Source organism: Pyrus communis, chromosome 1 (assembly GCF_963583255.1).
Source record: "Pyrus communis chromosome 1, drPyrComm1.1, whole genome shotgun sequence".
Taxonomy (NCBI): domain Eukaryota; kingdom Viridiplantae; phylum Streptophyta; class Magnoliopsida; order Rosales; family Rosaceae; genus Pyrus; species Pyrus communis.
This window is the reverse complement of record NC_084803.1, coordinates 32,412,904-32,430,407: the sequence shown is the minus strand read 5'-3', so window position 1 is coordinate 32,430,407 and position 17,504 is coordinate 32,412,904. Positions and strand designations below refer to the sequence as shown.

General features: G+C 36.1%; 1 protein-coding gene across 1 annotated transcript; it reads right to left on the bottom strand.

Moving 5' to 3' along the window:
* Positions 1–2,183: 2,183 nt before the first annotated feature.
* LOC137728799 (metal transporter Nramp7.2-like) lies at positions 2,184–13,294 on the bottom strand. Its single transcript, XM_068467571.1, has 13 exons — positions 13,145–13,294; positions 12,965–13,043; positions 12,642–12,682; positions 12,227–12,305; positions 11,811–11,915; positions 10,851–10,960; positions 10,574–10,755; positions 10,332–10,401; positions 9,147–9,320; positions 3,396–3,500; positions 3,085–3,216; positions 2,892–2,987; positions 2,184–2,510 (listed from the first exon to the last, which is right to left on the bottom strand). The coding sequence occupies exons 1-13, from the start codon at positions 13,292–13,294 to the stop codon at positions 2,184–2,186; spliced, it is 1,650 nt and encodes a 549-aa protein (XP_068323672.1).
* Between the last annotated feature and the right edge of the window lie 4,210 nt (positions 13,295–17,504).

Here is a 17,504-nt window from a genome sequence, read left to right as displayed (position 1 = left end):
TAGCCCTTATGACAGATACTATAACCCAAGAAAATACAAACTGTACTCTTTGGATCCAGTTTTGAAGTTGTGTAGGGTTTGAGCCAGGAGAAACAACTACAACTAAATACCCTAAGAGTTGTATAATTTGGAGCTTTCTTGTAAAGAGATTCCCATGGTGAACATGTGGAGACTGTTGGAAGCCTATTTATGAGATAAATGGCTGTTGAAAAAGCCTCAACCCAATATATATGAGGGACACTAGAGGCTGCAAGAAGTGTTCTTGCTGTTTCTACTAAATGTCTATGTTTGCCCTCAGCACACCCATTTTGCTTAGGTGTGTGTAGACAACTTAATTGACGTTGAATTTCATGAACGTGTAAATACTAAGAAAATGCAGAATTTAGGAATTCTCCTCCAGAATCTGATCTAAGAGCTATAATTCTTGAACTCAACATATTTTCAACAAGATTCTTGAACTTGACAAATGTTGAAAACACCTCAGACTTGTATTTGATAAGATAGAACCAAGTATACTTGGTATAGTCATCAACAAAGATGACATAGTACTTATAGCCACTTACAGAAGATACTGATTTTGGCCCCCAAACATCAGTATGTAAAAGTTCTAGTGGTTTACATGCAGTGCTATGAGAGGATACAAAGGAAAGCTTAGAACATTTCCTTAAAGCACAGTTTGAACAAAAACACTTATTTGTACTAGAAGCAACAAAATTAAAAGACTGAGAGACTTTATTTTGAATTTTGAATGAAGGATGACCCACCCCAGCCTTTGATGCCAAACTTTATGAGAGATTTTATTTGCTGCAACAAACAGATGATTGCCAGCAGAGGGAGAGGCATGAAAGGGATAAAACACCCATTTCTTACTGGACCTTTAAAAAGCTCCGAAGAAAGATCCTTCACAGTAAAGTGAAACAGATATAGATGAATGGAACATGAATAATCAAGTATGAACTGATTCGCAGATAGCAAATTTTCTTGTAAATTAGGCACATGAAGAATATGCTTTAGAGCAAAATTATGATTGGGAACATAAACTCTAGAGGAACCAGAGTCACATAGAGCTATATTGCCATCTAGTACGACAACATCTCACATCAGGTTTAGTTTTCGATGTGTACACACCGACAAGTTCGAACTTGGTTGGCTTGTTCACAAAGCCATTAGGAAACGCTACTTTGAAACTTTGCTTGGCAAGTTAGGAGTGTACAATATCCACTCACCAACTTGAGGAGGCGTGTTGAGATATGATTTGCCTTTGATTTTGTCAAGATATGTTTTCCTTGATTGTTGTAATTGATTATGTAATTATGTTTAAATTAGTCAAATGGTGTATTTTAGGTTAACAACTAAAAAATAGTATATAGATTGTTTCAGAATCCTTGTTAAATATGATCTCCCTGTACTATGATCAATGAAAAGCATTACCATTTTCACAACTATGTCGTCTTTTTTGGTCTCAACGTAAAAACGCTTGAACAATGTTTACTCAAATGACTAGGTAGATCATAGATGACTTTTTTTTTTTTTTTTTTTTGTTTTTTTTTTTGTTTTTTGAGTTCAATGATATATTTTACACTAAGGGATAAGAGAATTTGGCTAAGCCACACAATGGGCAACCTAATTTGATATCGAATTCGCCATTCATGAGATTTGAACTTAAGACCTATCACTTATAAGTGAAGAGGAATACTATCAGACCGTAGTACTGAATAGCAGATCATAGATGACTTAAATGTGAGGATGTAATTTGCAGATGACCAGTAGGAAATACATTATGATCTAAATGAACAACTTTGCAACAGAGATTCATGATACACCAAATGATTATTCTTCCCTTAGATAATTTATTATTCAATATGATGAACACCACAAAGTCCTATCGGGGACATTATCGGAGTGACACGGACAACATAAGAGTCCTACTACTCGTTAAAGAGCTTCTATCTTCTAGTTCATAAAAAACCATTACAATCTTAATTCTTAAGTGCAGCGCTGGTCCCTTTCCTCTCAAGGTCTCGAAACGGTACAAAGATTCAGCAGGTATTAAGTTTGACTAACACGGCTCGTCTCTTTTCCTCGAAGGTCTTGAACCGGTACAAAGTTCAACGGGTATTAGGTTCGACTAACACTAGTAATGCAAAGTGGGAAGCATATGCATATGAAAATATATACGTCCTCTATTGAGGTAAAGGTATGTCAGCCAAGTCCTCTCTGAAAGGCACTGGGGGCTCACCATAGTTGGGAAGCCCATTTTCCATTTGGTTTTGGGCTGCCGGGTCGTTCTTTGTGGGCTCAACAAAAGTTACCACACTGTCTTTTCTTAGGGTTAGGTAAAGGACTGCAAGGATGTAAATGGCCATGAAAGGGAACACCAAGATCCCAATGAACACAGTTGCAACTTTGGGTAGACTGCTGTGGATTATCCACCCTACAAATCCTGTGCTGAGGTAGTAGATGTTGATGCCTATGATTCCCATTCCTAGAATCCATGATGTCACAATGACCTGCATACAAAAAGTGCCAACGTTGTTAGTTTCAATCAATACTAGCTACGAGCGGGTTAGTTTGATATACATTATGGATGTATTATCTACGAGTCACTTTTCGAGGTTTAGTTACTCTACAGGGCTCGTTTGGAAGTGGCCATAATCATTTATGTGAGAATCTTCTCACAATAACGTCCAAACGGACCCATAATAATAATATAGTACTAGACTTTCGTGTCCAAGCCTCCAAGCTTCATCTCACTTGTCACTCTGAAGTTCTTAACAACTTAAGCTTTTTGTGTCTGGTCGATTATTACTTGATAGCTAGTTAATTCCAAGGGTTCCACAGTTAACTAATTTAGATGAAGCAAAGCAAAGAGAGCTGAAAATACCACTCACATAGATTGAATTCTTGTGAGGTCCCATTTTGGTGGCACTACTGCTGAATTTGAGGAGTGGAATTAAAGCAAATGGGAGCTCAAAAGATAGTATCATCTGCAAAATGCATTTAAAATTTGCTCTCTAATTAATTATTTTTTTGGTATATGGATTGAGAAGAAAATTAAATATAATTATCCAGTTAATTACAAACCGATGCAATGATAATGAGCCTTCCTGCTCCTGAAGATCCGCCGATAATGGAAACAATGAGGCTTGGTGTAATGGCAATGCACCTCGTCATTAAGTTTCTAGCCCATTTTTTCATCTTAATGTTCAAGAAACCCTGCAAATCACCATCAATTTTAAATATTATAGTTTACTCTCTAACCACGGGAAAGGAAATTCAAACTTAAAAGTAGTGGGGAGAGCACACTGTTATAGCCAACTTACATACGCTCAAGTTTGTAATTTTATGTTTAAGTACTCATAATAAATGAAGAACAATTTAAATTTAAATTTAACCTGCATGACAAATTGTCCTGCGTAAGTGCCTGTAATCGTGGAGCTTTGGCCTGAGGCTAATAGTGCAATGGCATACAAGATTTTGCTTGATCGTCCCAACACATTCTGCACATATAAATAGATTCGTCATCTCCTGTTATATTCGGAAACAATATTTTATTATTTGTTACGTTACAAACTGTCAATCTGTTCTATAAATAAGATGAGTTTGTACAATGTCAGATTTTATATTTGGAAACAGTATTTTTTATATGATCCATTTCTTAGCAGAGAGTCTGTTTAATGTACCATAAACAAAATGATAGGCCCCGTAAGAATCATGGTGACTCTATAGAACTCTTGTATTTGGAGCAAAAATAAGAAACACGGTGAAATTTATAAGACGTATAGGACAGTGAAATTTATATGACGTCTTATACCTATCACGTTTTTGCAATAGTAAAATGAGGTACCTGCTGTTGGTATATGGTCCAGCCCATGATGAATGTTCTAGATTATTCTAGAAAGCAAGCGAGGAGACTAGAGCATGCTAGACAATCCTAGCATGTGTTAAGTCGGTTCCCATGAAAGAGCATGCATGTGCTAGATACTTCTAGAAAAGTTTAAGTCTGGTGGTGCATACATATTCTAGAAAATTCTAGCATGCAAAGTAGGATGGCTAGTCTTGAATTTTCTAAGCTAGAGATTTGTAGAATATACTAGAAGCTAGAAACTAGTAGAATGCCAAGCCCTCACCTATAAATATGGGTGTGATGTTGTAGTGATGTAACCAATCAAGAAAGAAGTGAGTAGAAAATGATCAAGTCCAAAGCTAGAGTTCCACTCCAAGAGCGAGAGTGAGAGTGTTCCACTACACATTGTGTGAGCGAAGTTTAGAGAGATAGAAAGTGTGTGTTATACTTGCTTGTATCCATCAAGCCTTGTCTTTGGCTTGGTAAGACTACTCTTGTTGTACTCATCTTTTTCATATAGTGAAGATTGATCCTTGTTTCATGGATGTAGGCATGAATTGCTGAACCACATAAATTCTTGGTGTCCATTTTCTACTTTACTTTGAGCATTCTCTATCTTGTAGTATCGACATTCCTAACAAGTGGTATCAGAGCTCGGTAGGCTCGTACTACGAGATGGAAGGAAGTGGCACTATGATCAAACTCACCAACTCCAATTGGGTAACATGGAATCCCAGGATAGAGGACATTCTCTATTACAAGGATCTGCATGAGCCAATTGAAAGACATGCCGCTAAGCCTGAGAGCACGTTCGATGCCGAGTGGAAGAAGATAAATTGCAAGGCAATTGGCACGATTAGACAATGGGTGGACGAAGCTTAAGTCCTAGTTCGAGAAGAAGACCTCAGCCAAGAAAGCTTTCTTGATCAAAGAGCTCATCAATGTGAAGTACAAGGATGGTTTAAGTGCAGCAGAACACTTGAACAATTTCCAGAATATCATCAACTAGTTGGCTACTATGAACATGACGATTGAGGATGAGCTGCAAACGCTCTTGTTACTTGGATCCTTGCTAGACAGTTGGGAGACCTTTGTGGTGAGTGTAAGTAACTCTGCTCCTAATGGTGTTCTTACTCTTGATAATGTTAAAAATAGCATGCTTAATGAAGAAACAAGGAAAAAGACTTCTAGCATAGATAGTAGCCAAGTATTTATCACAGAGAACTGCAGAAGAAGCAAGAGTAGAGGGCCGAGAGTACAGTGCATGTCACCATCGTGGCAAAGAAGGCCATATGAAGAAAAATTGTCAAGTTTAGAAGAGAGAGCAAAGGGAAGGAAACAATCAGAAGAAAGATGATACTGGCAATACCATTGCTATCATATGTGGTGATGTACCAGAAATATTGTCTGTTGGTGAATGTTTGCATATGGGTGATTCTGACAGAGATATTGAATGGATCTTTGACAATGGAGCTTCCTTCCATGCTACATCTAAATGGGAGTTCTTCAGTACATACAAAGAAGGTGACTTTGGAATAGTGAAGATGGGGAATGAAAGCTATTCCAAAATTCTTGGAATTGGTGATATTTGCCTAATAACTAATCTCGGCTGCCAGTTGATGTTGAAAGATGTGAGACATATTCCTGATATACATCTCAATCTGATATCCATTGGTACCCTTGATCAACAAGGATATTATCACCATATTGGCGAAGGAAAATTAAAGCTTACTAAAGGCTTAATGGTGGTAGCAAGAGCACGAATTTGTTGTACGTTATATCGGTCAAATGCTAAGGTTTTGAAAGGTGAGTTAAATGCTGTGGAGGACTCATCTCTAGACTTGTGGCATAAGAGGCTAGGCCACATGAGCGAGAAAGGCCTACAAGTTCTGGCAAAGAAGTCTTACATTCCCTTTGCCAAAGGTACGCTGTTAAACTCTTGTGAGCATTGTTTATTCGGTAAACAAAGAAAAGTTAGTTTTTTTTTTCTGTTCCATCTACAAATAAAGGAAATTTATTAGATCTTGTTTATTCAGATGTGTGTGTTCCCATGGAAGTTGAGTCACTTGGAAGAAATAAATATTTTGTTACTTATATTGATGATGCTTCACGAAGGGTTTGGGTGTTTTTGTTGAAATCTAAGGACCAAGTGTTTTAGACATTCCAGGAGTTCCATGCCATGGTGGAGAGAGAAACTGGGAAACCTCTCAAGTGCCTTTGTAGCGACAATGGCGGCGAGTACACATCTCACCAGTTTAGAGAGTATTGTGTGAAACATGGCATACATCATGAGAAGATAGTTCCTGGAACTCCACAACATAACGGTGTTGCTGAAAGAATGAACCGAACCATCATGGAGAAAGTTAGGTGTATGCTGAGGACTGCAAAGTTATCTAAATAGTTCTGGGGTGAAGCTGTAAGGACAGCTTGCTATTTGATCAACCGATCTCCATTAGTACCATTAGGTCTTGATGTTCCACAGAGAGTATGGACTGGTAATGATGTGTCTTACTCTCATTTGAAGGTGTTTGGTTGCAAAGCTTTTGTGCATGTGCCCAAATAGCAGAGATCGAAGTTAGACTACAAAGCTACACCATGCATCTTTCTTGGTTATGGCGGTGAAGATTTTGGTTACAGAGTATGAGACCCATACCAGAATAAGTTTATCAGAAGCAGAGATGTAATCTTATATGAAGATCAAACAATTAGGGATTTAGATAGAGAGGCATAGCCAGATGACGTAGTCAGAGAAGTTGATCCATTAGCTTCAGATGAAGAAAGTCATGGTGACATCCCTGAAGCAGCTGCCAATGAAGTGCCTGCAGAACTAGATAATGCTGATTAGGGGGAGTCTGATCAAGATGAGCCAGACCATGAAATTGCTGATCAAAGGGAGCCTGAAGAGCAGATTCAAGGGGAACCCAATCAGGGGGAGCCTCTAGCCTCTCAAGAGAATGAAGACCAGGTCAAAAGATCTAGTAGAAGTCGAAAATCGTCTACCAAGTATTCTTCATTAGAGTATATCATGTTGACTAATTATGGAGAGCCCGAAACTTATGAGGAGGCCAGAGCTCATAACGACAGTGACAGATGGATGAAGGTGATGGAGTTAGAGATGGATTCCTTATTAAATTGAAAAGAGACAACAACATGACAAGGTACAAGGCTCGTTTGGTTGTCAAAGGTTTTGGTCAAAAGAAAGGAGTTGACTTTGATGAGATTTTCTCACCGGTGGTGAAAATGACTTCCATTCGAGTTATCTTTGGTATGGCAGCAAGCATGGATCTTGGGCTCGATCAGTTAGACGTTAAAACTGCATTTTTCCACGACAATTTAGAAGAGGAGATAAATATGGAGCAACCCAAAAGCTTTGAAGTCAAAGGTAAAGAAAATTTGGTGTGCAAGCTCAAGAAAAGCTTATATGGTCTTAAGCAGGCTCCGAGACAGTGCAATAAGAAGTTCAACTCATTCATGGTGAGTAATGGGTACAAAAGAACTCATGCAGAGTCTTCTGTCTATATCAAACAATTTTCTGGAGGTAAATTCATCATTTTATTGCTTTATGTTGATGACATGTTGATTGTTGGTCAAGATGCTTCTATGATTAAAAAGCTCAAAGAAGAGTTATCTAAGTTCTTTGACATGAAGGACTTAGGGCCAGCCAAGCAGATTTTGGGCATGGAGATAATTTGTGATAGAAAATCCAAGAAGTTGTGGCTGTCACAAGAAAGTATGTTGAACGGTTGCTTGAAAGGTTCAACATGAAAGCAGCTAAACCGGTAAGCTCACCTTTACCCAATCATATCAAGTTGAGCAAAAAGTCGTGTCCAAAAACATATGAAGAAAAGGAGAAAATGGCAGTTGTTCCCTACTCTTCAGCGGTATGAAGTATCATGCTTGCAATGGTGTGCACACGGCCAGATATTGCTTATGCAGTAGGTATGGTGAGCAGGTTTCTCTCTAATCCAGGGAAAGACCACTAGGAGGCTGTTAAGTGGATTCTCAGATATTTGAAGGGGACTTCTAAGATGTGCTTGTGCTTTGGTGGTTCTAAACCAATCTTGGAAGGATTTACAGATGCTGACATGGGAAGTGACCTAGATGGTAGAAAATCTACGTCTGGGTACTTGTTTACTTTTGCAGGGAGTTGTCTCATGGCAATCCAAGATGCAAAAGTGTGTTGCTTTGTCCATAACCGAGGCTGAATACATAGCCGCTACAGAAGCATACAAGGAGTTGTTATGGCTGAAGCGGTTTCTCCAAGAGTTGGGTTTGAAGCAAAATGGTTATGGCGTTTATTGTGATAGTCAGAGTGCTTTGGATTTGAGCAAGAACACTACATATCATTCACGAACCAAGCACATTGATATTCATTATCACTGGATTAAAGATGCTATCGAGAACAAGCTGCTACAGCTGAAGAAGATTCATACTGATAATAATTCCTCAGACATGTTGACAAAGGTAGTCACAAAATCAAAGTTGTAATTCTGCATTAAGGCTGCTAGGATGGACTCCAGGTAACTTAGAGTCATGAATTCCTCCTTTATGGACTGGAGGGGGAGATTGTTGGTATATGGTCCAGCCCATGATGAATGTTCTATATTATTCTAGAAAGCAAGCGAGGTGACTGGAGCATGCTAGACAATTCTAGCATGTGTTAAGTCGGTTCCCATGAAAGAGCATGCATGTGCTAGATACTTCTAGCAAAGTTTAAGTCTGGTGGTACATGCATATTCTAGAAAATTCTAGCATGCAAAGTAGGATGGCTAGTCTAGAATTTTCTAAGCTAGAGATTTGTAGAATATACTAGAAGCTAGAAACTAATAGAATGCCAAGCTCTCACCTATAAATATGGGTGTGATGTTGTAGTGATGTAACCAATCAAGAAAGAAGTGAGTAGAAAATGATCAAGTCCAAAGCTAGAGTTCCACTCCAAGAGCAAGAGTGAGAGTGTTCTGCTACACATTGTGTGAGCGAAGTTTAGAGTGATAGAAAGTGTGTGTTATACTTGCTTGTATCCATCAAGCCTTGTCTTTGGCTTGGTAAGACTACTCTTGTTGTACTCATCTTTTTCATATAGTGAAGATTGATCCTTGTTTCGTGGACGTAGGCATAAATTGCCAAACCACATAAATTTTTAGTGTCCATTTTCTACTGTGCTTTGAGCATTCTCTATCTTGCAGTACCGACATTCCTAACACTTGCTATGAAGCTAGCATATATATATATATATATATATATATGAATACACATGCGTGTAATGTAGATTAGAGGGACGAAGGTGATTAGTTGGTACCTGGAGAAGAAAGGAAGCAGAATTGAGAGTAAGATCACTGCATGTGTCGTTGTCCTTATCCGAGAGCTTGCTATGGTGGCAAACGGTGCCGGATACGGAGACAATAGCAACATTGATTAAAAATGCTACAAATAATGCAAATCCACTCTCTATCAAGAAATATCGACATGCATCCTGCAAAAATGCAATTAATTAGTGTTAAATAAACACTATACGAAGCATCAATTAAGGAACTTGTACGGTAATGGCGGCCATATAGTATATGTATACGCTATATATATATATTGGTATATTCCATAAGTATTGTAATAATCTTTTAGATTTATATTTATTATTTACCTAGATAAGATATCTTTGTGTGATATATTATTTTTTGAAAGTAGATGCAAGCATCATGCTTCTCACTTATAATTGAAAATTTCAAAAGAAAAATCAAACTAATAATAAATAAAAAATAATCTTGTAAAAAAAAATACAAAATAATCAACTTTTTATTTTTTATTTTTTATTCATACTACATATATAAAGGAAGCACTCCAAAATGGTGAAACATTCAAAATACCATAAATTGCCCCTCATGAATTTTACAATTACAATTAAATTAAAAGGAGTTAAAATAATTCAACAAATATTAACTTTGAATGAATGAAAATTTAAAACATTTTGAATGAATTTGAAATTTTAAACTTCGAAAAAAAATAACAAAACCCCCATGTAGGTGGTTTTATGTTTAACTTCTAATTTGTTTTCAAATTTTTGAAATAGGACATATATAAATAAAAAACTTGATCTTCTTAATTTATTTTGTAAAAAAAAAAAAAACCATAAAAAACTTTAATTTAACATACAAAAGGTCAATTGCCACACGCATAAGCTTGTCATAAGAGGCTAGTACTAAATAAAAACTCGAGTACAACTGGGATTCATAGAAGATGGCATCCTATAGGACATCAGGAGGTTCCTCAAACTATATTAACTTTACAATATTTTATATAATTATAAGTGTTTTAGACAAGGTCATAAACAGTTTAGCATGAATTAAGTTGATAATTAGTTCTATAACTTATTTAACTATTATAAGAGATTTTCAACCAACTACTTGGATCTTCATGCCATTTAAAATTGTATAAATTATTTATTTGTAATCTAATTGAATAGAAAAGCTGATTAATATATGGGGCTTACGTTGATGCCACGGACAGATTTTGGAATTTTCCTTGAAAGCACAAGAGCTGAGTGGAGAAAAAGATTGTGCCTGTCAAATAGTAAAGTGTTAGATAATATAGACAACAAGCGTAGCTAGCAACATATTATCATAGAATATGTATAAAAAATTAGATGATGTAAGTATTGATTAAATTTTAAGTATTTTCATTGATTGAAGTTGTAGTTTGATAGCATAAGCATTTGTCGAGACATGTACTTACGGCATAACAAGGGCACCCAAGAGGGCAATGGCATCTCCGGTGGCTCCCTGGCCGCTAAGCTTAGGGATGAACATGCCTTTGAGCACGCCGGATGCCGGAGGCTTCACATAACTCATTTCCCCAAAGAAACAGGCAGCCATCACAAACACCAGCACTGCTATCAGCATTTCCAGCTTCCTCACCTGCCCATATACATAATGCAACCACAAACATACATACGTAACCGAATAAATTAAATACACATGAATAAAACAAATTAAATGATATATTAAATTACCCCATATTTCTGCAGGCCAAGAAGGAGAAGAGTACTGAAACCAGTTAAGAGTACTCCAGTCCAAACTGGAATATTGAACAGTATATTTAGGGAAAACGCTGTGCCAATAACTGCATGCCAAAATTTAGAATCGTCGTTATAACTTGTTCACATAGGGTTAGTCTACGATAATCTTTAAAAGACTCGTCACAACGATACTCTTAAAAAGGAGGAAAAATAATTAGTATCCGGTCCTTAGTTACTAATGTTCTTTGATTGAAACCTTATTAGTTTTCAAATTTTGATCAAGGTCCCTAGCATTAATGTAATAATGAATTTACATGTTAGTTACATAATTTTTAAAATAAAAATTAATAATTGATTTAGGATTTTAATACTCACACCTTTATTAAACTCCTAAATAATTTTCAATTCAAAACAATTCCAAAATAAAAAAAAGAAAAATTAGAATAAGTTTGTACCCCTTAATTTTTTATAAAAAGGTTTCCAATTTTTTAATATTATGTGTACCCATTCATGTAATGTTAACACACACACACACACACACACACACACAATATATTGCAGAGTATAATTTATATTTTAATAATTTTAATCCACAAATTATGGGTTTTTTATATTTAAAATCTAATTAATACAAACAACTATAAATTTCAATTTTTAATTTAAAAAATATAGTAACCTACATAGCAATACATTATCACATTAATTTCAGGGACTTCGATAAAAAGTTGAAAACCAACAAAGTTTCAGTCAAATAATATTGATAATTATGGACCGTATCCAAGATGTCCCTTAAAAGAATTGTCATTATGAAACTCTTTAAAAGAATCATCACCTATACTATATATTATATAGAGATACAAACATTTGTTAATATTTTTTCTTCTATTTCTTTATTTTTTTCTCTTATACATTATGCATAAACATGAATTAAATTTGAAGTGAATATATATTTGCCTTCGGGTATGTCAGCCGCTATGACGGCTACTTCTGCTAGCAACCACAAACAATACTTCACAAATGGTGGGTATTCCGCCTTGCATAATTCTGACAAATGTTTCCCTGAAATTTAAATGGAAAAATATAAATATTATTTAAATAAAAAATAAACCAATAATAGAGATCTTCAATTTTCCTTTTACGTGCAGAATAATATAATCTTCAGTTTATTTCTCTCCTCTCTTATCATCATATCACCTGTTTATCTTATCTGTATCCTCCAATCCATTTGTGTTAACAACAACAAAAACGAACAAACTTGATTCTATTTATTTATTATACAATTTCCCTTAGCTATGTAGTTATATAATATAGAATATTATTAATATCTGTGCTATTTTTTAAGATTAGAATAATGTTTATCCATTTCATACCAGTTGTCACACCAAGGTTTGCTGAGAGCGACTGGATTATGAGAGCGAAGATCAATCCAATAAGAATCACCCATAGCAGCTGAAAATACAGAGCAAAATATATAATAAGACCACTGCTCCGCCTTTTCTTTTGCATGCTAAATACATGTAAAGAATTCGATCAATTAATCCTCGCTATTTTTTTTAGTGGTGTTGCACTTACTATCTATTTTTACCATTATTTGTACCGTATCTCTAGGTAGAGTCTGCTAATATATATAGGTTCCATCTCTATTAAAGAGATGATATAAATGATAGTACAAATAAAAGATAAGAATATCATTTTTGATCTTTTTCCTTGTTCTTAATGCTTACTTTTAATAATTATCTTATTTTTTCAAATTTTATTTTGCCTTTCTGAATTTTGTTTTATTACCTCGTATCTGTGATTTGCTCCAGCTTGGAGATCAGTTTCCACTGTAAGATTACCATAAACAGCACATACTTTTGTCAATAAATGAAGAACAAAAAGCATAAAGACTAATACATATATATGTACGGACGTACACATGCAAATATTGTTATGAAAGGTTGACTGAGTTATATATATTTATGTGGGTTAATGTGTTTTTACTAGACTATATTGTCAAATTGTAAAATTGAATCCCACATTCAGATGAGAATAAAATTAATCAGTGGTTCAAATTTACAGTTTAGCAAAACTTTTCATGTATTTAACACATGGAGAGAGAGACTCACAGTTGCCAGGATCAAGGTAAGCCAAAGAGACAAGGAAGCCAGGGCCAACATGTGCTAGAAACTTTCTCCATCCAGGCTTCTAGTGATCATCGGAATAATTAATCAACAAACTTAGAACATTTTATTCTGTTGATAAACTTAATAAAATTAAGAGAGAGAGAGAAAGAGAGATTAAATTACCTGAGGTTCATCCTTAGGGTCAGTATTATGATCAAGGTCAAGATCAAAGTGTTCGCTGGGTGGTGTAGGTTCTGAATAGGTGGCTGATATGCGTTTGGAAGCTCCATCTGTACTCGCTCTCTGTTGCTGATCTTGTTTTTTGTTTTCCATCTCTCTCTCTGTGTCTGTGATCTGCAGCAGCTAGTGAAATTGAGTAGTGTATTGCCTGAATGTGAGGAGATATATATATATATATAGAGGTAACTATATAGTGCATGCAATTATAAAAATAATAATAATGCAATCCCTCTAATCTGCTCTAATGTGTCTTTCTCGACGTAGCATAGAGGACAGGGCACTTCCTACATGTGTGTGTGTGTATATTTATCTTATTTTCTCTCTACCATCCCTTTGTTTTATAATTAATTAATTACTGTAGCTCTAAACTACTGTTCCAGTTAACCATGACTGCAGACTCCAGGTTTTCTGGAAAGAAAAACCATAAATTATTGGATATTGTATATGCTATAGTGTGAATAAGACTTGATCTGTACCAATATGGTCTTGAACCTCAACTCTATCAATTACAGAGAGCAAATGTTTTTACAAGTGTCTGCGTAAAGCAAGGCGTTTTAAGGCGTGAGCCTTTCAAGCATAATATACATATAAGATATATACACTGACATGTATTTCTAAAGAGAAATTAGGTTCTCATTCCTCTTTTTGTTACTCCATTAATTAAAACCTTATTTCATTTCAATTTTTTATTAAAGTCCTAAGTTTTAATAAACGTCATTAATTATTTCAATAATAAAATATTCTTTATTTCTAAATATATTCATTTAGGTTTAGAAATGTTACATTTGGAATATTTATAATTATGGCTAAAATTTTTATCATATATTTTTATTTTTAGTTTGTACCCATTTTTAATTGCAATCCTTTTTAAATTTGTACCAATTTTCTTTTCAATTTTAATTTGTACCCTTATATTAATTTCTTTTTATATCCATATTTTTTAAAGTTTAACACTACTACAAAATTATCTATTGCTTATAAGTTCGCGTTAATCAACAGAAAGTAAGGAGAAATAACACTTAGTTAGCAAATTTAACATATAATTTACGCAACTGATGTGCGTGTGTGTGTTTCTGTTTGGGTAGTGTGTAGTGGGATTTTTTTGGTTAGCCAAAGGGAAATTGGGTTTAGATTTGTTGTTTTGTTTGGATGGAAAATATGATTATCAACCGACAGGAAATATTAATAATGAATAAGTAAAGCATTCTCTGTCGGATAAAGCCGACAACAAATATATTAATAATAAAAAAATAAAAAGGACATGACAACATTCTCCCTTCTTCTTCTCACTGAGCATTCTTCTCCCCTTATGCTCGAAATCAGAATCTGCAACTAATGAGCAAACCAGATTAGGCATTGAACCCCCATGCACGATGGAATTTGAAGCTCGAATTCAAAAGATCCAAAACTCAACTCCACCAATCTTCTTCCCAACACAAAACACAACAATCCATCCCAGAAAAACAGAAGAGAAAACCCACATCTTCCATAAATAGAGGAACGAAGAAAAGCATGGAGATCCCAAATCACACACAGCATTCAAAAATCAAACACTTACACAATCAACGGAAACGACCACCATAAATAAAAGAATGAGAAAAACAATGAACAAAAAAGAGAGGCTCACTCGTCTTTCTCTTTGGTGCTCTGTAACGGGCTTCGATCGGACACTGAGGAGCACAAAGAAGGAGAAAGAACAGATGAAGCAACGACACAAAGAATCAGAGAAAGCAAAAATCCAAAAACCATGTAACGGGGAAGAAGAAACGTGCGTGTACGGTGTTTGTATGTGGTGGGTTGGACGAATCTGGAGTTGGAAGAAATAAAACGTACTTTCTTCGTCTTGGGGTGTTTCGTGGCTGTTTTCTCGGTAGTTCTGCAGTGGATCATCTTCTATGGCCTCATGGTGCGCTTATGTGTCGGCATTGCTCTAGTTTTTCTCTTATTTGTAAATTAAAAGGAGAAGGGAGAATGCTCAACAAAAAATATAAAAAGGAGAAGGAAATGAGGAGAGGCGAAAAGGGGGAAGAAAAGGGGAAGGGAGAAGGCATCGGCGCAAGGAAGAGATGGAGGGGTTTTATTTTGGAAAATTTTCATTATTGTCGTTTAAAACCGACAGAAATTTTTTTTAAAATAAAAACCGACAGAAAAAAAATGGCGGCAAAATCCCCCCAAAATTCCCTCCCAAAATTTTAAATCCCCCCCCCCCCCCCCAAATTTTGTTACGATTTTTAAAAATAAAATAATAATTGTTTGGTTTAATAAATAAATAAATAATATGTATTTAAATAGAATACATTTTAAAAATTAAATAAATAATTGTTTGGCTTAATAGATAAAAACCCATGTAAAATATGCGATAAAGAAACAAAAAGATAATTGTACAATAAAAATGTTGTCACACAAACTAAATATTGTCTAATCAATACTTGAAAAACATCAATAAACATTTAGCACAAATTACTTTTCCCACTTCAAAATTTAGGCAAATTTAACGAAGATATGTATTCTACGAAACTAGTTTCCATGATCTAACCGTCAAACTTGTTTGTAGATACTACAATCGCATACATAAAAAATAAAAAATAAAAAAACATTCAAAGATTAGGTAATGGTGACACACCCCGATCGAGATCAGGGCATGGTGGCCATCACGTGGAAGTGACGTAACCATGTGCACAATGCGGAAGCTAATAAAATAATAATATAAATAGTACGAATAAATAAAAACTAGCTTTACACAAGGTAATAATAAACAAGTGCAAGCGCAAGTGTGAACGCTAGGCTCAGAGCATGAAAGTCTAATGCAGTCCAGAAGAAAACAACACAACAAAAGCACACCCGAAGGTGGTCCTACACTGGTGGTGATCTGTCAGATATGCTGGGGAAATCCTCGGGGAAGCCACCAAACGTGCTAGCCAACTAGAACCTGGAGGGGCGCAAAACAAAAGCGTGAGTGGGCAAAAACAAAGCTTTTCGTATTTGTCACAGAGAACCTGGAGGGGCGCAAAACAAAAGCGTGAGTGGGCAAAAACAAAGCTTTTCGTACGACAAGCCTGGGTGTAACATATATATACGCTCAAGTGCTACGATCACGTGAAGGCTGGGCGAATAATCGCGGGTCACCTACGAGTCGGAACCACCTAAAGTGGTCTGTACGACAGGACTGTGCACCTAACTTGGATCCAAGCTGAGCATGTGGTGCGGGAGGTGAACATCACGTGAAGGACTATGCCCAACTCTGGGCGGGAGCACTGACATCGGGGGTGCATGTTATGAGCTCTCTATGCATCTCAAAACACTACTGTACATAAACGTAATCATACTCACCTGGCACTTACCTGTGCGTCCGCAGCACCAAACATATATATATATATATATATATATATATATATATATATATATATATATATATGCAATTAACAATGCATAAACAAACGGCAAACTATAGGCATGGCATATAAACGAATAAACGTTTTAAATCCATTTCTGGGAAAAGTATAAATATATAGGTATATATGGAAAACTAAAAGCCCACTCACTGGTATGTGGAAGGGTCGTAACCCCCCTGCCTCGAGTGACCACGCTCGTCCTCGGGATAGGTATCACCTATATGCGAAACAACTATAAAAACGTTAATTTTAAAGCACATAACCAAGCTTAAGAAATAACTTCTCATACAATGCTCAAATGGAGTGTATGAATACACCAACGTGATCTACTCAACCTCAGGAACATCCTCATATTTTTAGAAAAAAATTTCACCGCGCCATGCGCCCCCACGCGCCGGCCATGCGCAAGCACGTGCCTGGCACGCTGACGGTGTCAGTTAACGCAGTCAGGAATATTCCGTTAACTTTAACGGATTCCGTCAACGGCGTTAGGAATATTCCGTCCAAACTAACTGAATATTCTGTCGTCTTCTCCGGCGAGGCTCCGGCGCCGGAAAATCGGGAAATTTTCAAATCGTGACATCTTCTTCGTTTTTCAACCAAATTTCACAAATTTGGTACCAAATTGAAGCTTACAACGAGAGGAACAAAATCATACCACTTTCAAGTGCTAAAATCCATGAAATCTCGTTAGGAAAATACCCCCAACTCCGGCCAACCTCGAAACTCACAATCCCGACATCCAAAACCTTCAAACGAACCACCCCTAGCCTCCTAAGGACCCCACCAAGCTTCCTACAAGCTTGAAATTCCCAAAAACATAAAAATTTACGTGTGCATGAACAGTGCCAAAAATCGGGTATCTCGAGTTCGACGTGAAAACGAAGATATCCTTACCTGAAATGGGTATG